This window comes from Phoenix dactylifera, chromosome 9 (genome assembly GCF_051530095.1).
Source record: "Phoenix dactylifera cultivar Ajwa chromosome 9, Ajwa_hap1_PhDact_Kaust_v1.1, whole genome shotgun sequence".
Classification (NCBI taxonomy): Eukaryota; Viridiplantae; Streptophyta; class Magnoliopsida; order Arecales; family Arecaceae; genus Phoenix; species Phoenix dactylifera.
This window is the reverse complement of record NC_143198.1, coordinates 3,124,529-3,146,919: the sequence shown is the minus strand read 5'-3', so window position 1 is coordinate 3,146,919 and position 22,391 is coordinate 3,124,529. Positions and strand designations below refer to the sequence as shown.

At 39.7% G+C, this 22,391-nt stretch overlaps 3 protein-coding genes across 5 annotated transcripts; all 3 read right to left on the bottom strand.

Moving 5' to 3' along the window:
* On the bottom strand, nucleotides 1-1,911 carry LOC149752780 (uncharacterized). The gene is made up of 7 exons (XM_089925221.1): nucleotides 1,690-1,911; nucleotides 1,297-1,587; nucleotides 1,074-1,199; nucleotides 880-945; nucleotides 590-655; nucleotides 459-509; nucleotides 1-367 (listed from the first exon to the last, which is right to left on the bottom strand). The coding sequence occupies exons 1-7, from the start codon at nucleotides 1,846-1,848 to the stop codon at nucleotides 194-196; spliced, it is 933 nt and encodes a 310-aa protein (XP_089781347.1). The 5' UTR covers nucleotides 1,849-1,911; the 3' UTR covers nucleotides 1-193.
* A 4,202-nt stretch (nucleotides 1,912-6,113) lies between these two features.
* On the bottom strand, nucleotides 6,114-16,322 carry LEW3 (UDP-Glycosyltransferase superfamily protein). Of its 2 annotated transcripts, XR_603611.6 has the most exons (8): nucleotides 15,277-16,322; nucleotides 14,401-14,687; nucleotides 10,950-11,136; nucleotides 9,495-9,563; nucleotides 9,196-9,389; nucleotides 8,066-8,175; nucleotides 7,501-7,967; nucleotides 6,114-6,461 (listed from the first exon to the last, which is right to left on the bottom strand). XR_603611.6 is itself a non-coding variant. In XM_008787705.6 (7 exons), exons 1-7 carry the CDS (start codon nucleotides 15,577-15,579, stop codon nucleotides 7,717-7,719), a joined length of 1,401 nt encoding a protein of 466 aa, XP_008785927.4. In that variant the 5' UTR covers nucleotides 15,580-16,322; the 3' UTR covers nucleotides 7,373-7,716. The 2 variants fall into 2 exon arrangements, 1 of the variants encoding a protein (XP_008785927.4); XM_008787705.6 differs by lacking the exon at nucleotides 6,114-6,461 and having other exon boundaries at nucleotides 7,373-7,967.
* A 1,224-nt stretch (nucleotides 16,323-17,546) lies between these two features.
* LOC103704438 (uncharacterized) lies at nucleotides 17,547-21,921 on the bottom strand. 2 transcript variants are annotated; one of them, XM_088703974.2, is made up of 2 exons: nucleotides 20,732-21,921; nucleotides 17,547-17,922 (listed from the first exon to the last, which is right to left on the bottom strand). In XM_088703974.2, the coding sequence occupies exon 1, from the start codon at nucleotides 21,778-21,780 to the stop codon at nucleotides 20,770-20,772; it is 1,011 nt and encodes a 336-aa protein (XP_088560100.1). In that variant the 5' UTR covers nucleotides 21,781-21,921; the 3' UTR covers nucleotides 17,547-17,922; nucleotides 20,732-20,769. The 2 variants fall into 2 exon arrangements, with proteins under 2 accessions (XP_088560100.1, XP_088560101.1); XM_088703975.2 differs by having other exon boundaries at nucleotides 20,752-21,921.
* Between the last annotated feature and the right edge of the window lie 470 nt (nucleotides 21,922-22,391).

Below are 22,391 nucleotides of genomic sequence, written 5' to 3'. Positions count from 1 at the left end.
TTTCTTTTTGTTTTCTTGATAGATGAACTTTCTTTTCTTCTGTAACTGTTCCCTGACACAAAAAAACAAGGAAGCAGCAGCCCAAGGCCGGGAGTTGAGCCCCAAGAGTGAGGACACAAGAAAAGAAAAGAACACAAGAAACAGTCACTGAACCCAAGAAGGAACGCTTGGAAGAGAAGAAATTAAGAGTGGCCTAATGCTTGGTAGAGGAAGAGGAAGAGGAAGAGGAAGAGTTGGAGCAACCCATGGCTGGGAACCACAAATCAACGCGGTTGCTGTTTGCCACGTGTTCCGTGCATGACACTGGGACTAGGCACAGCCCTCGGCTCCTTAGATCATTTGTCCTCGCCTCCACCCCTCTCCCCTCCTTCATTATAGGTGAGTCCAAAGAAACAAAGTGCCGAGATTAGTAACAGAAGAAGAAAAGAGATTTAGAGAGAGAGGAGTGTGGCCTTTACATGCAGGTGGGCAGAGGATGGCAGCCGTCGCAGGTAAGGAGAGCTCAGAACCTGAAATAAAAGAACAGAGAGGAAGAGGAGGTGAGACCGTGAGAGGAATAGTAAATGAGAGAGAGATGCAACACACGCACCTGGACTTGCTCGTGGAGGAACCGGATGTAACCAAGGGATTCGTGTAGAACCGAGGCCGTATCCGACTGCGTTCCCCACAGTCAAAGTCAATCAGACCAGAAAATTTTGCACCAACTAGTTTCTCACTAGCTAGCTACTACTAGTATTCTAGATTTCTAGTAATAAAAAACAAGAATTTCTTGCATTTAATTCGGACTGTAAAGAAGAGAAGAAGGAGAAGAAGAAGAAGAAGAAGCAGAGAGATGCATGCATTAAACTAATTTTAGAAGGGATTGATGAGATCATTCACCTTGCCAAATGGTGAAACCAATTGCTGCAATGCTATAATTCTCTCTCCTAGCTTCTCCTTCCTCACCTGATCCCCTCTCCCCACCATGAACATTTTATTAATTAAAACAGAAATTTTACTATAAACGAAACCGTTAATAGTTCAACAACCATGAACCACAAAAAAAATCATAGATAAAAAATTAAAGAGCAAACCTTGATTGAGCCGTGGCTAGGGGAACCCTCAGTCTTAAGCTTCTTACTCGTGACAGAAGTGTCGGCAGTAGAGTTACTAGCTGTGGTTGTCCTCCTTCCTCCACCTCCACTAGTCCCAACTTTTTTCTAAGAAACCAAGTTACTTTGCCCACCATCAGCTATTTTTCACACTCAAAAGCCAAGATTAACTAACGGCCGGAAACGAAAAAGACACAAAGCATACCTTTGATGACTTAGAGCTGATGACGGTAGCAGGGGTAGTGGTAGAAGAAGGAGAAGAGGAGAGGGAGGACAGAAAAGAATCACTTGATTTCTGGGCAACCCCATGAAAGGGAACAGCGTCCTCCTCTTGCCCACCGAAATAGAGCATATAAGCCGTCGTAGGAGGAGGAGGAGGAGGAGATATAGAAGAGAGTGGCCCAAAAAGGTACCCCTCTTCCTCTCCCGAGCAGCCCAACATCGCAATCAAACTACCCTCCTCCATTTCCTCCCCTCTCTCCTCCATAAAAAGAAGCTGTAGAAGAAAGAAGACCTGTCAAAAACCAAGACAAAAAGAACAGTGTTCTCACGATATTTCAAGGGCTTTTAGCTCTCTCTCTCTCTCTCTCTTACGCACACACACGCTTGTAGCACTGTGGACGCCTTGGAACAACCCGGTTTGGCTCGAGAAAAAAAGGAGTGGGAGTTGGAAGGAGTAAAGGGATGTGGGCTTTTTCTTTATCAATTCCTTGCCTAAATTTCGCTTCGCTCCTTGCAACTTCCTTCCGCCTCTCATTGCCGCGGGTGGACGTATGGACGGTCGTGGTACGTTGCATGGCGATGGGTGTGTATGCGTTCGAAGTTTTTTTTGGGTTGTTGGTGAATTTATAACTACAAGAAAGCCTCCGGGCCCAACGCCGGTACCATGCGAGCTCCCTCGCCGCGTATCACGTAAAGATTGGTTATTTACGCCATAACGCCGTGAATTCTACCGATAAACTCACATCATACGGCATGGAGCTTTCTCTTGGGTACATTGTTTGGGCCCCGTAGCAGCACTTGATTTTGTTTTTTCTTTTTTTACAAAAACGAATGACTCTTACCATTATAATACGGACAGATTTAAAAAAAAATCAAAAAAATAATAAATTTCAAAGCACTTATGAAACGATCCAATTCTCAATTTTATTGGACTTTCTGTAGATATGCTTAGCCTAAAAAGCCACATCGCCATCGACCATAGTTCAGATGTCTCAGGGATGGCACCCACCTGTCTTATACCGTCAGCGTCTCCTGAATCCAGTTGATAATAATAGCTGTACCGTTTGCAAACAGTACTTCTCTAGCCCACGATATGCGCCTCGAGGATAACGCACCACTTGGCTTTACATGAGTTAGATTCGGATGCTTCGAGGATGGCTTTGGGGTTGGTGTCTCTCCTCTCGGTCAAAAGCGCCACCCTAGTCCGATGGAACTAGAAACCGTGCCCCAGTGTCTCATTTGACTGCAGGCTCATGAATTTATTTCTTATTTATTTCTCCTTTGTCTCGTAACTCTCGTTATGGGTGGGGGTCTGGGGGAGAAGGAGACTAGTTGAGGGTGATCGATCACCTCCCTAATTAAATCGTTGCTTCTTGGCCCGGGGTTTGACAATTGAGAGCTAATAACACCAAAAAAAATTGGGAGCTAATGACCCATTATCGCCAGATTATCAGCAACTCTATTGATGAGTCATCAATAACGGTAGGTTTCCATATTTGATTTGGTCGTTGTATATTATTTGATGTGGAGGTGATAGAATTGGTTTAGCCTATAAATAGCAAATATTATACTCTAAGACTCTAAGTGATTTGATTTCCTACGTTTATTTAAAATTAATTATAAATTAATTATTTGAGTGGACTACCTACACCACAAATCATGGAGTTGGAGGCTTCTAGCTAGCTCGAGATTATAAACCAGATGCTATATATAACAACAATGTGATGGCTATTATAAGCATTACAATTATTTTAATCCAAAAATAATATGAGAGAATATATTTGGACACGCCTCTCATCTGAATTATTTTTTTTGATGGAATGTGGAGGAAGTAAGGTATTTTCCCTAGTCAATTTAATTAATTTAAAGTAAGTATATGTACAAAAGAAAAGAAGATTCGAACAGATATAAGGAAAGAGAAAAAAAAAATTAAAATAAAACTAAAGAGGATACATAAGTCCCAATTTGACGGTATCCTTCAATTATTTTCTCTGACCCCAAGTGTTTCCAAAGATGAAAAGAGTGGACGGTATCCTTGAAGGTTCTCTTGCTCCGGTCGAGCCAAATATGCCAAAACATAGACATGCATCATCCCTTGTTTTTCTTAAGATTGGTTAAATATACCTTTTCCTCAAAGGCATCCACAAAGAATGAAGTTTAGGTGGCCATCCTCTTAGTCTAGATAGTTTTGATGAATGAACATCTAATGCAAAGATGAGAAATACATTCCATATTACAACTACAAAGAGGGAAGTTTGTACTGATAGTTCATCCCTTTTTGGTAAGGATCTCGTTTGTGTGAAGTTTGTTCCCTTTTTTTTTGTGAACCGGCTTCTCACTACATACATCGGTGAGAGAGCCCAGAACAATCACAAGACAAAATATGATCTAATGCCTGCGGCACACGATCGCAAGTACCCCAAAATACATACCTATAATGATGGGCTATATAGGAGGCGACCCAGAAGAAGTTTGTACTTCAACGCATGCCAAAGAAATAGCTTGGCCTCCTTTGGCACTGGTGCCTTCTAGATGACTTTGCAATAAGGGCAAACAAGTCCACCACTATCGACAAATCTATAGTAAGAGTCAACTGTGAAAAATCCATGTTGTGTGAGCTTCCAGATAACATTGTGCCCCAAACTCTTGCAGTATATTAACATTTCATGAACATATAAGAAATTCTCAATGATATAACAACCTTTGATGAAGGCTAATTGGGCCTCATTCATCAAGTGGGGAAGGAAACCAACCGGTCTGTTTGCCAGGACCTTCGAGATGATTTCGTAGAGGCTATTTATAAGGTTTATCGGTCTCAAATCTCTAGCTATGAGTGTGCCCTCTTCATTTGGAATAAGGGTGATGAAGGCATATTATCATGAAGGAGATTCCAATATTTTTGACAAAAAGAGAAAGCAAATCTATCCAACTTAGGTGCCTTGGAGCCGTCTAATGAGAAAACTGCTCTCTGTCTCCTCCGTGCTGAAGTTCTCTGCAAGCATGCTAAGATCACGGGCCGGTACCATATAGTTAACCCCAATTCACCGCAATGGAAAGAGAAGAAGAGAAGCCAAAGAGGTCCATACAGCCTCACACCTGCATAAGACTACCATTCTAGGTATACTCTAGGACTGCATATTATTAGCATTCTGGATACTTTGATGGAAATGTTTACAAAAGAATCATGCTAGTTATTAACATTAGTTGTGTGATGCACATATCTAGATATATTGATGAATATGAGAATTGGAATCTCTTTCTTAATTGCCAATACATTATCTTTTATTTCTTAGTAAAGATGTTACTATATAGAAGCTTATTTCATAAAACAACAATGTTTAAAAAATTATGGATAGCAATGTAGGAGCACACATATATGTTTTAAACAGTAGAGGAGTCTAGCCTAAGGTCGCAACTGGACAGGTTGGGTCGAGTTGAGGGCAAATCTAAACCCAACCCACCCTATATGTCTCCCAATCCAACTTGCTTTCACGTTGGGAATTCTCTAATTCAACTCAAGCCAGCCTCATCTCAAAATAATTTCTGGTTGGATTAGGTTAGTCAGGTTACTATTTCAATCAGGTTAGATTTGCTTTAATAAGAAATTTAAAATAAGTGAAATGTTAGAGATGCTTCTGTTGATTTGAGGTTTCAATCATTCATCAATTTGTATGACAAACTTAAAGGCTAAGACAACATATAACTCATGTTTATTATATATGGACTTGGATTATAGGTTTGGTTGGGTTGGAAATTTTGAATCCAAGTCCAACTCAAATTTAAACCTTAACTTCATCCAGTGAGTGGTTTCCGTGGGTATATTCGGGTTGAACCCAACACAAGTTGCACCTATTGTTTAGCATGGTGAGGCTTCATGTGGTAGGTAGATGGCTAACATACAAATAGTAGGGACAGGATACAATTGGGCAGTGTCACAGCACTCGTCCAGGTATTAGCTCCCACGAGAATAAAAACAAACAAACGAATGAAACCGATATATAGGAATGCACTTTTGAGAGAAGATATGCAACCCATTGTAACAACCTAGCATCTCACCCAAAATGGCTAGCCAGTATTATTTGAGTTCCTTGATTCTGTATAAATATCCAACATCTACTCAGCGAATAACCGATGTAGGACTAAATATACACTCGCACAGAATTGTATTATTTGGTTCCTTGATCCTGTATAAGTATCCAAGATCTATCTAGCGAATAACTGATGTAGGACTAAACATACGCCCGCACGGTCCTCACACCCATGCAACAGTCTTAATCTTTTTTTATTTAATTTTCTAAGCACATGATCCGGACTCCCCTTCTCATGAGATAAGTGCCGACAATGAATTGGACTTCGAGGTTTTCTCATCATATACAGCATTAACTAGTCTTTAGCATGCGCGTTAGAGGTTTTCTCATCATATACAGGATTAACTAGTCTTTAGTATTAATTAATCAAATGAGTTCTTGGAGGAGGAAAACAGGCATACCATACCGCATGCCAAGAAGAACAGCAGAAAGCTTCAGCCTACTAGATTCCAAGCACAAATAATAAGGAAGGCTTCAAAGTCCATTTCATATGCTAAATTGTAGCATTTCCCATTGCCCCAATAGTTAATAGAGATTTCAAGCACATCCAATCCATCCATGCATGATAGATATTCAAGAGTTTAATCTCAAACTTTCCTATCTATTTAAGAAGTTTTGATGAAAAGAATATTTGTAGATTTAAAGCTTGCATAAAAACATTGAAGCAAGCATTTAAAGTAGATGGATGATCGAACATGCACTCTGCTCAAACTATGCGTAATCGTAGCCATCTCAGCAATTCAATTTGAGTGAACTATAGTATATGAGATAAGTTGCTTCGAAAGCATTTACAAAAATACTAATTCCTAATTATAGAAATGAGATGCGATTAGTCTCATAGATGTTGCCCTTATCTAGCATCATGAGCTACCTTGTCCTGGACATAATACATGGTTTAAGTATTCAAAGCATCCACTTAGTTTTAAGTATTCAAAGCATCTGCTATCAGAAGTTAATGTAAACTGCAACTCGAGAATGGTGATTAGATAGAATCTTATGGCATGTCAACCGTTGATCCAAGTTCGAACCTTGTTTTCATGGATATTGCCATAGCCAGAGCCTGCACAAAAAAAAAGCAAATGTGAGTACTGAACTTATCTTGAATTCTTCAAAAATTTTGGAATCCTGCTAATATGTGCGGGTTTGAAGATTTACATTTTTGTTAAATGCATGCGACATGAAATAGTTTTCTTTTCATCTGTATCAAATATTAAGGAAAAATAATATTCCGTACCACTATATTCACCATCTACATGGTTTTAATTCAATGCTGGATCTAAGAGAAAAGAAGAGAAGAAAGAAGAGAATGATGATGACAACTCTTCGTTCGCAAGCTGTCATGTGAAACAATTCTCGTTTAGAGATGTCAGGATTTACTGGTGGAAAAAGGAATGAAAGGTGACTGAAAAGAAGAGATCAAGAGACAAAGACGAGGAAACCTGAAAAGGTTTTTTTGTAACTGAGAAACCACCACACATGAACAGGTTATTTAATTGCATCTCCTAGACTTCACTGATGAACCAAGGGAAAGATATAATAGAAGAGAAGATTTTCTTTGCTCCAGAAAAAAGAAAGATAACAGAAGAAAGAAGAAGAAAACAAAGGAATGAAAGGTGGGAACGAAGACAGCCCGTCTCCCTACTAAAGATTTGGAACAACTGCTTCGGACGCAACCTTTTGATCCTATAGTCGGACTTTGCTTGCTAGAGTTCATGAGACCTTGGTGAGGGGAGCCTGAAAACTACTTTTCTCATTTGAGGCTCACTTTACATATCTCTTGAAACCCGGGCCTTTAAATGTCTTGATGCATACCTTTTGTTTTTTTTCTTCCACAAAAGATTTAGAGCTTAATATCAAATGAAATTTACAAAGTTATTTTCTTTCTTTGCACTTTTCTTCAATTCACTGAAGAGTTGGGTCCTGTCAGATTAGCTAAATCCATAAAAATCCAGTCATCTCACAATCAATCGATTCAGAAAACATGACATCATTCCATTCTTAGACTGATAATAAGAATCTAGGTATGCACTAATGCTTTCTAATCCTGTACATGAATAGATGTATCAAAAAATTTGTTGTCACAAGATTCAGCAACTCACACATGATAAATGAACTCCCTTACTGGTTCTTCAATAAGAAATTCAAAAGGAGCTGCCCACTCTGTAGTTTTTCCATTTCTCAGTTGGAAGCCTAGAAGATTATGGCCCAGGCATAAGCAGTGCCAAGCAGTTACAATCTGTGCCTATACTCAGTCATCTACTCCAACCCCTTTCTTTTCAAGAAGAAGGAACATATGAGAAGTGATCCACTACGTTTCATGAAGGAGCACTGGAGCCACGAATGATTGGGCGGATTGCAGCCTTAAAATCTTCGTAGAATTTTTGCTCTGAAAACCTCTGAGCATGCTTTCTTGCAGCTGCCACGATAGCAAGCCTCTTAGTCTCTGGCATCTTTAAGATCTCAAGGATAGCATCAGCATATTCTTCTTTGTCTGAAGCTAGAAATCCTGTTTGATGTCCATCTTCTTCTAGAACAATATCCATTTTTGGCCCAGCTGAATTATGGGCTGACATGGAAACGGTGTTACCGGGTGTCATGAAGAAACCTAATTTTTTATGAAAGGTGAAAGGGATGTTTCAAATGAGGATATCATCACACACTCACCAATAGGAATAGCACCAGCAGCCATGTACTCCACGACACTGATGCCAAAATGTTCATCTATCATAGAATGAAGCCCGGCTACAGCACCTCCCAGAAGCTGCACCAACTCCCTGTTTGAACATAGGAGGCAAAGAAACCAGAAATATAGCAATTGATAGGGAAATGGAATTCTCTGAACAGAAGGGAAATGGAAGTAGATCTCTATATGCACCAAGACCACTGGAAGCAAATAACTGAATGAATATGAAACTGTAACGAAAGACAAAATAACATGTGCATCACACACCCATGGCCAGAGGTGGACTTGGGAAGTGCAAGTGACTTGCTTCTTCCATATCCCATATGTTCCAGTAACCTTTTTTTTTTTTTTTAATTCCTATTCAGAAATGTGGTGGGAATGTTAGTGCCCTGGTTTGAACTTAAGACCTCTCCCTAGTGCAAGCACCAAGGAGAGGAGTGCCAACAGCAGGAGCTGATGCCTGTTGAATCCAACTAATCTAAAATCAATCACCTTTAAGTTTATCTTAGTCCTTCCTATTGCCATCCATCATTCTGATTCTCTCATCTGAATTTTTATATCAAATGGTTCCATTAAATTGGTGTTCAACTCAGAGGAAGAAAAAAAATACTCATGTGGCTTGATGGTCCTTCCTCTGCATATGCAGGGTTGCTTTGTAGTGGTTAAGCTTGTTTAAAAGGTTGTGGTTTGTGTGACAAGGGACAAGAATTTCCCACTGCTTCTGCACTAATAGCATCTGTCACTGCAGCTCTCAGGATATGGCCAGGCCAAGTGAAAGAGTTATCACTGGGTCTGGACAAAAGTCTCTTCAAGCCTTAAAGTTCAGTTGCTAAATGACTACAAACCAGCCTCATATTTGTAAAATTTCAAACTTCCTTAAAAAAAATAATGTAGAAACTAATACAATGGAGTAAATGTCAAAATCTAATATGGTGCACATTTGCTTAAAATCTAATAGATACATGTCATCTATGAAAACTTGACAGTAGATGTGATGATTATTTTTTTAATCATAATAATAATAATATTATGATTGCAGATGATGATGATGATGATGAGCTGACAGTTTTTGAATTAATGAAGACAAAAGAGGTCAGGATGCCATGCCAACCTGTATGTCACATCCTTGTGGAACTCCACAAATTCATCCATGTCTAATTCACTAGATCTATCTTTAAGCTTTTGTAATCTTGCTTGGTCCTCCTTATTTCGACAACTACCGACAAATTGGAGCTTTGGTCTAGGTAACTCGAGGTCTAGTCTTTGAACAGCAAGTGAGAATGCCTCTAGCTGAAGAGCATGAGCCTGACAGAGGAATAAGTGGTATGATGGTAAATATCAGGATATTCTCCAATCATGAGTGCTCAACCCATGAACATAAATATAGTAATACAATATTTACAAATGTACCTTTTCTGGGCGAAATTGGGCAACAGATATAATGACAGGAGATTTGGCTGGCCTTTCCAAAGGAAGCATCTGTTAGAACATCCAACAGTTACTTCTCATGAGCGATGGTTAAATGCAACCAGACTAGTGGGTCACTCAAATGGAACTATAACTTAGGGTGAAACAATCTTCACACGACTGCATGTTATTTAAGAGACGAGTCCACATTTCAAACATCTACAGAGAGCATAAAAATGTACCTATTTAATAATTATTATAAAACCAAATATTAAAGCTATAGTTACCTGAGATTTAGATATATGGTAGCATGTTATAGTTACTCAAGACAAACTATAATTACTCAGAGAACTTTAAAAACAATAAACCATTTCTTTTTCTGTAGAGGTTGACCTCGTAATCGTTAGTCACCACATGCCAAAGCTGCTAATTGATCATAGAGTTTCCAAATAAAAAGCTTTAAACTTGCAAGAGACATGTACAATTTTCAGAGACTGGTTTTATCATGTACGGGAACTTGTTACTTCTAACAAATGGGGGAGTTTTAAGCAAAACTAGAAGAACTTCAAGGAAACTTTAAGCAGTTTTAAAGAACTTGCTTTTTGCAAGCCAACGTTTCAAGTGTTGGCTTGTCAGGCCAGTACTGGTATCCAGCATGGCTCAGCACCATACCTGTTAAACTCTATTTTTCATTTTTTGCAAAAATATTTTAAGTACTTTTTCTTTTCTTGTTGTTTTGGCACAGTTGGCATAGCACGCCATCTGTTGTGCTGGAAGGTGACCGGCATGGGTACTAGTGCTGGCACTTGATTTTAAAAATAACCAGGGGCCCTAGTTACTTCAAAGGAAGAGACTTCGAAGGAAGTCACTGGTAGTACTCCAGTCTACAAGGCAAACTATCACAACTTTGTTGACTGTTTCACTACCAGAAACATATAATATCATTTTGCAATCGTCTAATGGAGCCCTAACAAAGTTTATAAGTGTTGTTAGCATTTGAAGTTAACATTTGTTAGCATGGTTCGCCGTACCGGCCTGAACCGGGCGGTATGGGGTATACCGTACCGGTTCGGTACCGGTACCTAGTATGGGTGGCATATCGATACTCGGTACACCGAAAAGACCCCGTACTGTACCGTGCCGATAGTGCTAGTGTGGCACTGGTACCGAGATGGCGAACATTGCTTGCTAGGAAAGCCAATGATGAACTCAAGCCTCACAACTATCTCTTTTATATTATGAATATAGTGTGTAGAATAATAAAGATCTAGTATACAATGGTAATTCAAATTAAAAACCTTTTTACGAGTCACATTTACCATCACCATGCTTGAAAGCTCTAATAGACACAGAAGACAAGTGGGGGAAGAAATCTAATAACCGGTGCTTTATCTGTCAAGGGAAAAGTCACTAAATAACAGACCAAGAAGCATACCAAAAATATATGAACAAACATACCAGAAGAGCTGAAGTATCACATGGAGGATATACTCTCCTAATACGTTCAGGAATCCTCCACAACCTTTCAATATGAGATCTTGTCCACGATGAATTCACCATTGCAAGATGTGCACAGGATCCAACCAACCCATACAACCAACTAAAGAATGTATAGTAGAGGACTTTGCATCGGGATAGCCAAAAGCTGCCTCAAAATAAAAAGACCTATAAGTAAGCTAAGATATGCATGTAAATTCATTCAAGATAAAATCAACTATATAAAGCACCAAAGCTACTAAGACAAATTTATTCTTAAGATTATGACCCTCAACAGGCAAATTTTGGATTTTTTACAGATGATAAGGATTATCCTTAATATTTATCTTTTTTGGGGTATTGAAAAAGTGAAAGTTGTATGCGCCAGCCCTCGTTATATCTATCAATGGTGACAAATGAACGGAACATAAATGAAAATTTGGTAAATTATCATTACAAAAAATAATGCATAAAATGGCAAGATGCTCCAAATGCCTTATTGCCTCCCTCTGAGAAGCCATTTAGTATCCATAATAATGTTAAAAAAAAATTCTTTCACCTCTTTATGGTCTGGCTAAAGTTGCAATTTTACTGCAACTCATCTTATATACCAGGAAGAACAGGTAAAGCTGTCCCCATATAAATTTTTAGTATGTTACTGTTGCTAAACACAATGAGGTTCGGAATATAAGCAGTAGGACCAAATCTGAGTAAAACAACTTATCTCTCACTGAATCTCAACAGACAAGAATACATGCACAGACACACACACATTGATCATTGTGGTTATCTGACTGAAGGGTAACAAAATGAAATTGAAGGCCATGTGCCATCTTTGACCTTTCTAAAAGACAGTATCAACTTCTCTGATGAATCATTTCTTTAAGAATTGGCGTGATCAAACATTTGTACAGTGTAATCTAATTAAATGGGTGGAATATGAGGGGTAGCATGTTTTGCATGTCAAGTCCAAACAACAAGACAACAGAGCGGATCCTAGTATAAGATACACACCACGCTTCAACACAGAAAGAAGAGAAAGGATGGGAAAGAGTTGGAAACAACAATAGAAAACATCTCAAGTAGAACTAACAAAAGCTGGAAAATGAATCCTTCAAAACTTTGGCTCATCATAGATGTATTCTTAGCCTACAGCCTCCCTAAAAGAATTTGTAGGGAAATAGAAGGAGGAGGTTTTTCACAACCTAATAAAGACAAGAATAATCCCATAGAAACATCGTTATCAACCAAACAACTTCTTTCCATAAATCATTTGAAAAAGTTGGGTAAAAGATAATGTGAAATTCAATAATATAACCAGATAAAACAATTCCCACTTCGATTTACAAAACATTCACTAAAATTTTCTTACTTTAGCGCAGGAATTTCTACACAATATTAATGAAGGCAACAGGGGCTGGAGTTATGAAAAAGGAGACGGAGCAGGTTGAAATAAGAGGAAAGGTAGTCCTAAATACAAATGCATGGCAAATGAGGATTAGTAAAACCAACTTATGGTTATGGTCATTAATTCGAGCAGGTACAAATCTTCGATTGATAATGAAGAAACTTACAAATAAAAGAACTCGAAAAAAATTATGATCAACTAACTACCAAGATAGCGTTCAATTACAAAACCCAAGTAGATTCAAGAGGACTCAGAATGAAATCCCTATTCCCCTTCAACCTCAACATGGTGAAAGATAACACCATACCTGCACAAGAAACAGAAAACAGAACCATCCAACAAAAATCACTAAACCTAAATGCACTTAATTTTCTCCCAAAAATTAACAAGCCTGTCCTTGAACCAACAACTAAATTTCTAAAGATCTCAAAAAATATTGACTATTTTTTGTTTCTTCGGTTAAGTGGAAATACCATTCTAGCTTTACAGAAAGTTAACAAGGTTCTCTGCCCCCTCCAAGATATATCAAATCATTCTCTCTCATCAAGTCATGTCACAATACCCTAGAATCTTGGATGTGCTTTCATCATTTACAGCACAGAAAATATATTTCCTATCATCTCTTAATCCATTTCCTAGCAAGTAAGGACATTCTCCAAGGATTCCAATCAAGAGAAGCTTTAGAGTTTGAACTTTCCAAGTTACTTCCAGGTTTCCAGTTCAAAATCCTATGTTGTTTCCCACCGAGTCTCTGACAATCACGAAACCACAAAGGACATACTGAGAGAGCCTAGTCAGACAACCATCTCCAACATCTCTTGTTTTCACCAAAAATGACAGTGATCTAGACCGGATGAGGTTTTGCAAAGCACCTAACTTCTTAACTTCAAAAATTTACAGTGTTCATTCCAAGGACTGGCCACCATACCATCACATCAACTCTCTATTCACAAAAACATGAAAAGAAGCCTCTCTTGCCAAAGTAATGAACTAGAGTTTGCAAGAAGTGCTCTACAAAGCAATAGAAGAAAACCACCGACCTATGTAACCACACTTAATTATTTTAAGTGCTATGTCATCATATCATGCTTTCTCGGAAGAATGACATAAGAATATATTGTTGTAACAAGAGAACAATATTTTGAAGGACTATAAATGTCAACCAAGCAGCTAGGGGACCACCTAGGCCCTAGGTTCTAGGCAAGCATCTAGAGGTCAAGATGGCCCAAAAATAATAAATCGAAGATAACCAGTAAGTATTAGGAAAAACCTAAAAGAAAAGGTAACATATGACATCAAAATAAGATGCAGTAAGTTAATCGAAACATCAATTAGCAAAAGCTACTAAAATTTCACCCCCCATAATCAGACATGATGTAAAATGTCAAGATAGCTACCTAGGCAACCCGACCTAGGCAGGTTGCCTAGGCAGTCAATGTAACATCTTTTAGAACATTGCTTGAGAATTTTCCTCCTACCATCCTAAATAAATAAACTGGGTCCTTAGTAGACAAAATATTGGTCTCCTAGAACATCACGCATTTAGTTTAGAATATTCAGTTGTCAAACTTGTCCAAGCCTTCCTCTGCTTTCAAGTCATTCCACTAGATATTGATATTAAATCATTACAAACTCAGAAAGCTCCAATTATGATTTATCAGACAGCAATATTTTATGCAAGCACGTTCCATGCATTCCCCTCTTTCTTATCAATTTCTGGGATAACTGGTGCCCCCCTCTTGCACTCAAATCCACTCTAATTTCGATATTTGCTTGATGCAGCTAAAATAATTATTATACTCATACTCTTATTCCCACAACTAGGATCCTTATGACTTAATGGGAATGGCATGTAGTGTTTTCAAATTTAAAGGGCATCTTTGGCATATACATTACTAATAAACTTGCAGATGGATTGTTAAGATGTTCCAGTTCTTAGAAGAAAATTCCAACAATCAATAACTTCCAAAATCATAAGAACTAGTTTCAATCTCTGTCAATATATTTTGCATTTGAATGACATACCTTTTGGCAACCAGAACATCGTTATTGTACATTGAACTACGTTGGCGAACACGAGAGACCATGTCTGAGCTTATAGTTGGATAGTGGGTATAGCAAATAACTTTGCACCCAAACACCCGAGCAAGTGGGTATGTAAAGGCATAACCACTCGTGTCAAAATAATATTGTGGTGTAAATTTGCGTAGAGCCTCCCACGAAAGATAAACGGAACCAAGACTCTGTCCAATCATAGTGAAATGGGGATAGGTCCGTTCATCAATCCACTTCCTTCTAGACAAGCGAACAACCTACAAACGATAGTAGGCATAACAAGCGTTCAGTTGATTCAAACAAATCAAAAGCTATAAACTAAACAAGCAAGCGAGGTGTCCATTTATCAAGTTCCAATCTTGAATTTTCCCTTGAGAGTTTTAAATAGCCATGTAATGGTAATATGAATAGATATTCTTTTACCTTGCTTGCATAGAAAAATTGCAAGACTGATCACCATGTTCATCAAGAAGAACGTTAGTAATCAAACTAACTGAAATAGATGCAGCCAATCAGTTTTATCAGAAGACAACTCTATAACTATCTGGTGGTAAGGCTGGATCCAAAGTAGTATAAACAAACAAAAGAAAGTAATTTGTTCTTCCCAAGTTGGCCATATCAAAGCCGCCCTAAAACCTTTAATCTATAAGGAATGAAATATTAGCCACAACCTTCAAAATTCCACACCCGAATCTACAACTTCAATCTAAAGCAAATTGCATAAACTTAGAACTCGACTAACAAATAATAAGAAATCATAGAATCCATTAATTAAGTCACTGGAAATCCAATGAAAGTGAAAAAGATACGATTTTTAAGCCAAAGAAGCAATCTTGGGAGGGATACCTGAGGTGGGCGAAGGAGCTTGACACCGAAGCGATCGAAGGCCCGGGCTGCGAGGCTCTGCGGCGAGGCGTCGTCGCCGGTGTAGACGGCGCAGTCGAGATCGGGATTCTCCTCCTGGACGGCCCGCACGGCGCACCAGAGCACCCTCTCCCCGCCGCCGCCGTCGTTGGTGTAGGGATGGAAGAACCCCACGGCTCTCCGCCGCCGCCGCCTCCGCCCCGAGATCACGGCCGCGAAGAGTGAGGCGAGCGTTAGGGCCAGAAGCGTCGATACCAAGGTCAGCAACAAGGCCCAGATCGCCATCTCCTCACCCCTTCCCTTCTCTCGTCTCGACGGCGACGCAGCGAAAAGGGCGACAAGATTTGGCCTTCCGGTAATGCTAGGCGGCACCCTACAGACACACAATTGGAGAAGGGGTTGATCGTTTCGTGGGAGTTGACGCAATACGCCAGCTGCCACGCCAACATCGCGTGGGCCCGAGGAACATCTTATGTGAGTGACCGGCGCTCCATAACGCCGGAATTGGGTGGGTAACCAGAAGAAGTCCGAGTCCAGACTTCTAAGATAACGGAGTGGAGAGGGCCAAACCGCTATAATCCTATTCTTTCGAAATTTATAAGCGGAGTTTACAAGCGCTCCGTCTTATTCAGATTGGGGAGGGGTTCCAACCAAACAAACAATGTCCCGCCGTTGTGGTAGCTAACGGAGCTTTACTTCCAATCATGTGGTTCTGAATTTGAAATATATGGGCGTTGATTAAATTGAGGAAACCGGATGCTTTCTGATCGAATATGAGATTTGAAATGATTACTGGTCCCTTAGTAACATCGATGGTGCCAGATATGACGTACTCACACCGAAGATTCGTACCGGAGCCTAGAGGGGTCACCAAGCCGGCCCACGGATGGAGAGGGTATGAGTCAAACCGGCCGAAATGTCCAACACACGATTATTTCTGTCTGCATCAAACATTCTCCTGACGGGGTGGGAGCCCAGTGGAGGCTGCTACGCGGGGGTGGGCTTGTCCCTTCCTCCCCCTTCCCCTTCTTTCAAAAAAAAAACAAACAAATAATGTGCCAGCCAAAAATAAAAAATATCTCATATTTAATTAATTCTTAAAAAATAAAAAATAGTTTTTTATAAAAATAAAAATTTTATATTTTATAATATATATATATATATATATATATATATAGAGAGAGAGAGAGAGAGAGAGAGAGAGAGGGGTAGGTTATGAAAAAGTCTCATTTTTATTGGCCAAGAATTGAAAAAAAAAAATTGAAAAAATATTTTTAAGTTTTTAGATAGAATGTAATAAAAAATTTTATTAAAAATATAAATAATATTTTATATAATTTCTTTAAAAAAATAGATACTCAACTAAATATAAAAAAAATATAAAAATTCTATGCATGAGCTAAAGGCTTGTTTGATTCGCGGAAAAAGAAGGGAAGAAAGTGTGGTAAACGAAAAAGCAATGAGATATCTCTTGTTTGGTTGAAATTTTCAAAGAAAAGAAACAGAAAAGTTATATTCCTATACAAATATGATTCTCACATTTCATAGGAAAGTCTTTCATATAAGAAACATAAAAAAGTTACTTTTTCGTGAGCCAAAAATCACTTTATTTTTATTTTTTTAAAAAAATTTTTTAGTATTAAAAAAATATTAAAGCCCTTCCCGCGAACCAGACGAGACTAAAGTTAGATAATTTTCCGAGCTTCACCGGCCTAACATGGATGTCTATGATTGGTTGAACAACACCAGAGGCCCAGCGGCCGCCATCTACTCTTCCCTGCACTGCACATGTTATCAATTGTCATCACCGCCTTAAATCACCATCTAGCATCCAGCACCCTGCAAAGTTCACTTGGTTTGCTTAAAACACAACCTAGAAACACATAAGAAAACATTAGACGCGTTATGGACACATCACAACTCCCACATGAGCGTTCAGCATACTGCAAGATCCGCCCGGTCTGCTTTCGATATTAATAATCATCTAACAACAACGTCGCTGTACGTATAAGATTTCCAGCTTTCTGCAGCAGATTTTCTTCAAGAACTACTACAAGCCTTTATGCATGACAAGATTCACATTTTGGCATCCATGCAATCTAATATGGCACAACTGAACGCCTCCGTATCAAATCATATACATTTGCCAGTCAATTCTAGACTTCACTTTCATCACTCACAACTCAAAATAGGATATGGCAACAGATCATTTTTGGATACGAGAGGAAGAGGATAAATTCAAACAACTTGGATGAAAAGGCCAGTCTACTTTTGTTTACTGAAGCAATCAAATAATGCAGATAGAAGAGTAGCAAGTCATGCTTGTTTGATTACTATTACATGGATGCTCCATCAACAGCCGCCATACATTTGAAAACACAGGCGATTAACAGCCGCCATATATTTGAAAACACAGGCACCAAAAACATACAAACACAGCCCAGAACAAACTTGTGGCAATTAAACAGTACAGTGTGTCTTTAAGTAGCAGTTTCAGCCTGTTGGAAAATGCAGCACGTACATGCTATCAACAATCTTAGCATGATCCATGACCTTTCTCGCGACAAGTTTTCATTGGATAAACATACAGATCTTATACACCTGCAAGAGTTCCTGTGTGCAAGAGTTCTGCATGGAAGGACAGGTTGGGTAAGATAACAAGCCTTGAAAGTAACTCAAGGAGGAGGCATTATATGCACCGGGATGGAGAGTTCAAGTGCAAATGAAGCATTCAACACCCTGAATGAAGCTACTATGCAAATCTTAATTTAGGCAATAGGCTAAGCGATCCGTAGCAAACAATCTGTAGCAAGAATATACCAGCATAGTATGGCTGTTGAGATGAACCAGTAGAGATCTATGACATTCATAACAAATTACCATCCCTCCAGCATCAAAGAAATCTGACCATGTCGACCATGCAAGTAGGCATATGAGTGTGATATGAAAATATGAATACAAGGATGTACAACTTGACAATCCTGCAGGCAGCAGTCAGAATCACTCCCTACCTCATCTCATAATAATCACCTAATTACTAATCTACACGACTGCCTGAGCTTGCATAAGACTCATATTTCCTGGCTTCTAGAACTTTTGGCTCAGTGTGAAAACAGATTGCAACAAATTCTATTTGTTTTTGTGTGGGATTGTTCTCCAACAAGGAGATCAATAATGCTTTATGGCATGTCCGTTTAAAATGAGATGGCACCATACTTTTGTGCTGGTAGAAATATTTCATCCACGAAGGAAGAGACGAAAGTCTTAGAGATTAACTATCCATCTAATGCTCTCTCATAAGCCAACAACAGAATTAGCCTGGAAGCTAGCATGTGCAGGTTGAGAAAATGAAAGAATGGTGCAGCTCCAAACAATTGAAATGTATTTCTGAGTAAAAACTAGACTGGGCTTGTTTCCATGGTAGATGAAATCACCTGCTAATTTGGTATCTTACCTGAGAGAATAATTGCTCGGTAACAATTTAAAGAAGAGTAAACATTAAACATCAAATCACCCGCCACAAGCCACTTCCCTGGTGACAAATTGTGATGTCAGATGGTATTTTTGTATCCTACCGTGGCCCCATCCATTCTGCCTCAAGGAATAAGAAACTAGAAAATAAAGAAAAGAAGAACAAATCCAATTTGTCAAGTATAGGGGGAAAAGTAGAAAGTATTGACTGCAAATTCATCTTTGACCACTTTAACATTAAACTAGTACATGTCCCATCTATTTATTCACTCATCCAATAAGAACAATAAGTCACAACTAGGGTTCATCCCAAACTTTCAAACTTCATTGTTCATGCTACAGTTTTTAGAAAGTAATCTAGACACACAAACATAAACCAGAACTAAAATAAAAACCATTTCATTTCGGTACATAAACCAGAACTAAAATAAAAACCATTTCATTTCGGTAGGACACTAACCAATGCCAGTTTTTAATCCATACCACATTTGATTCAGTAATATTTCCAGATTTTTTATCTACATGACAGCAGCTAAGAAAATGTTTGTGCTGCAAATTATTCTGCTCATGTTCCATTAGTTTTCCTCCAACTAGAACTTAGTGAAGTTAACTATGCAAAAAAGGAAGTATTGCATTTCTGGTGATATGATCACAAGATGAAGAGAAGAAAAAAAAAGCAGAATATGTCGGATTTATAAGAATGATGAAACAACCAAACTTGACTAAAGTTTGCCAAGAAAACTTTGGGAGTTTACATATTATCAGCCCAAATATTCATAATATAAACTACACTACACAATGCCCTTGAGGACTCCGCCCTTGAGGACTCCTCTCATAATAGTAAAATCTGTTGGCCAAGTTACCTAGAAAATATTCAAAAGTTGTAAATAACTGATCTTGAATTCATCTTTTGAAAAAGGATTTGATTATCAAAACCTAATTCCAGGATGTCAAAACATCCTTAACTTCGTGAGTACACTAAAACTATATTTGATTTCCAACTGCTGATTTGATGAATGCATGGTTTATCCAACATCTGACATTCCCTTCTATGAGAAGGAAACGATGGATATGATGTGAAGGAGGAATCTATCTCATCATGATATTTAATCTCATCATGACAGTATAATTTCACAACTATTATGAGATACAATCAACAAAGCAACTAGGTGATCACACATACAAAGCGATCTAAACCAAGTTAGAACTGGCTAAAATGACGTAAAATCAGCATTAAAGTTATTTTTTCCAGAGATCAAATAAATATTTTATTGATTTAGAAGAATGGATATGATGTGGAGGAAGCCTTGTTATGATATCTGGCCTTTCATTCATCTGACTTCTTTCTCTCACATAAAAGATCTCTTTAGTAAATATGCAACTTCAAGGAAAATGATGCAAAGAAGACATGCTTTCACAAGAAGCCCCTTTGTGGAGAGCTTAATATCAACCAGAATATTGCTATTTCCGCATTTTACACAATGACTAAGAGTGGGCTAGTAATCTTTCTCTACATGATACACATATACCACTCCTTCATGAAAACATCTCAAATTAATATCCATGAGAATGTATGGAATAAAATTCCTAGTGAAAATGAATTCACTTATTATTCAACCAAATCTAGAAGCATAATGGTATAATTTTACAGCTATTACTACATACAATCAACAAAGCATCTAGGTGTTTTCACCAACAAAATGATCTAAACCAAGTTGGAAATCAGTAATGATGGAATAAAATCCACATTAAAGTCAGTGATCTTCCAGAGATCAAATAAAATATTCTCTTGGCTTAGCTTTTCTCCAAGAATAAACTGCAAACAAGATCTTTCTGTATCAGTGGTAAGTAGTTTCCATACAGTATTTAAAGCACATGATGTTACAATGGATGCATAAATTAATCAAGGTTTTACATTTATAGATCTATATTACAGAGGCATACTAACAAACACCACGAAGCTTACATATTTATGGAGGAACCAACCTTCCAAACCTTCCCTGCTCACTGACGAATCACGGAAACAACATGCGGGACCTTGCGATCATCAAAAGGGAGGCAAACATACTCCCAAGCAAACTCCTCAGCAATCTCCTCTGCCAGCTCCCCATGCAGCGCCTTACAGTACATATACAACACCACATTGGTCACAAGCCCATACAGCAGCAGCACCGCCGTGATCCCAGAGCCAAAGACAGTCCTTGCAACCACTGGCACGACCTCCTTCCAATTCCCTGTCGTCTCCACCGGCCTCCAGAGACTAAAACCCCACAGCATCACCCCAATCCCGGTGACAAAGAAGAGGTAGAGACACAACACCGCCCACCTCATCCCCTGCACCAGGTGGGCGCTCCTCCGGAGCGGCCCGAAACCCCAGCTTGATTCCATGACAGCGATCGCGCCGGCAAGCGACCAATTGATCTGGAAGTAGATAACGGAAAGGATGGTAATGGCGGCGAAGATGAAGCAGGTGAGTGGAGCGGCGTGGGGGAAGTGGAAGAGGTGGGGGCGGGAGACGGCGCGGAGGGAGAGGAGGAGGAGAGAGGAGAGAAGGAGGAGAAGGGCGGCAAGGGGAAGGAGGGAAGCGAGGAGAGTGAGGAAGAGGCGCGCGAGGGGGCCGGGGAGGGAGCGGAGGGCGGGGAGGAGCTTTACGGGGCGGCCGAAGAAGCCTCGGTGAACGCTGCTCGCGACAGCGGCGGCGGCCAAGAGGGCGACGAGGAGGGCGGCGGCGGCGTAAGCGAGGGCGAGGGCGGCGTCGGCGGGGGAGGTGGAGGGGAGGTGGTGGTGGAGGCGGAGGAGGGATCGGGGAGGGGGGAGGGGGTGGGGGTGGAGGGTGGATAAGTGGGAGAAGGGGGGGAGGGAGGGGGCGGCGACGAGGAGGGAGGAGAGGGGGAGGAGGAAGAGGACGGTGAGGGCGAGGAAGTGGCGGGAGTGGGCAGCAACGACGCGCTTCGTCTCCAAGATTACGCCGGTGAGCATGTCCGGCCACGACGAGGCCACGGTCACCGCGTCCATGGTGGTAGTGGTGGTGGCGACGGGCGGAGCCGCCGCGTGGCTCGAGGTTTTTGCTTGAAAGGGAGAGAAGAAAGCAAGGGAGAAAAAGAGGAAGGAAAGAAGACGAAATTGGCAAGAGGCGGACGGCACACGAAAGAGATCGGCGGTTCCTGGTACTTTACTTTATTGTGTTATATGTCTTCCAGAGAATTTATAAATATTACTGCTTACATTTGGAAGAGAAGAGTTTAAGGACGGACATGTTGGGTGCAGTTATCAGTTCCCTGTTTCGTATTTTTAATTAACCTGAATTTTTTGATTAGATCCGATGCGCGATTGACCTTCTGATTGGCTTACATATGTGATTCTTGAGGCGTGATGTGTGGTTGAAGATCTATTTGGATATGATGTCGTCCGGCTAGACTTGGAAGTGATCGAGCGTCCTCATTGATTTTTTTTTGGTACACTGACTTCTCGCACCATATATGTATATACGAGTAAAACCAATAAAATTAAAAAAAAGAAACTGACTAAACAAATAGAAAATATCTGCGTGATTCATCCAGAGAAAACTCAGGAGTGACTTTGTTGATTCCTTAATTGGAATCGGTTGCAAGTATAGATTGGGACAG

Bases quoted from the DNA above. Each gene is read 5' to 3' on its own strand.
- LOC103704438 (XM_088703974.2), bottom strand. From the start codon at position 21,780: ATGGACGCGGTGACCGTGGCCTCGTCGTGGCCGGACATGCTCACCGGC.
- LOC149752780 (XM_089925221.1), bottom strand. From the start codon at position 1,848: ATGAGAGGCGGAAGGAAGTTGCAAGGAGCGAAGCGAAATTTAGGCAAG. The intron at 1,200-1,296 runs GTATGCTTTGTG...TTGGTTTCTTAG, and splicing joins TCAGCTCTAAGTCATCAAAG to AAAAAAGTTGGGACTAGTGG. The intron at 656-879 runs GTGAATGATCTC...TGGGGAACGCAG, and splicing joins TGGTTTCACCATTTGGCAAG to TCGGATACGGCCTCGGTTCT.
- LEW3 (XM_008787705.6), bottom strand. From the start codon at position 15,579: ATGGCGATCTGGGCCTTGTTGCTGACCTTGGTATCGACGCTTCTGGCC. The intron at 11,137-14,400 runs GTATGTCATTCA...ATTTTGAGGCAG, and splicing joins GATGTTCTGGTTGCCAAAAG to CTTTTGGCTATCCCGATGCA. The intron at 9,564-10,949 runs GTATGTTTGTTC...ATGTTCTAACAG, and splicing joins GTGATACTTCAGCTCTTCTG to ATGCTTCCTTTGGAAAGGCC.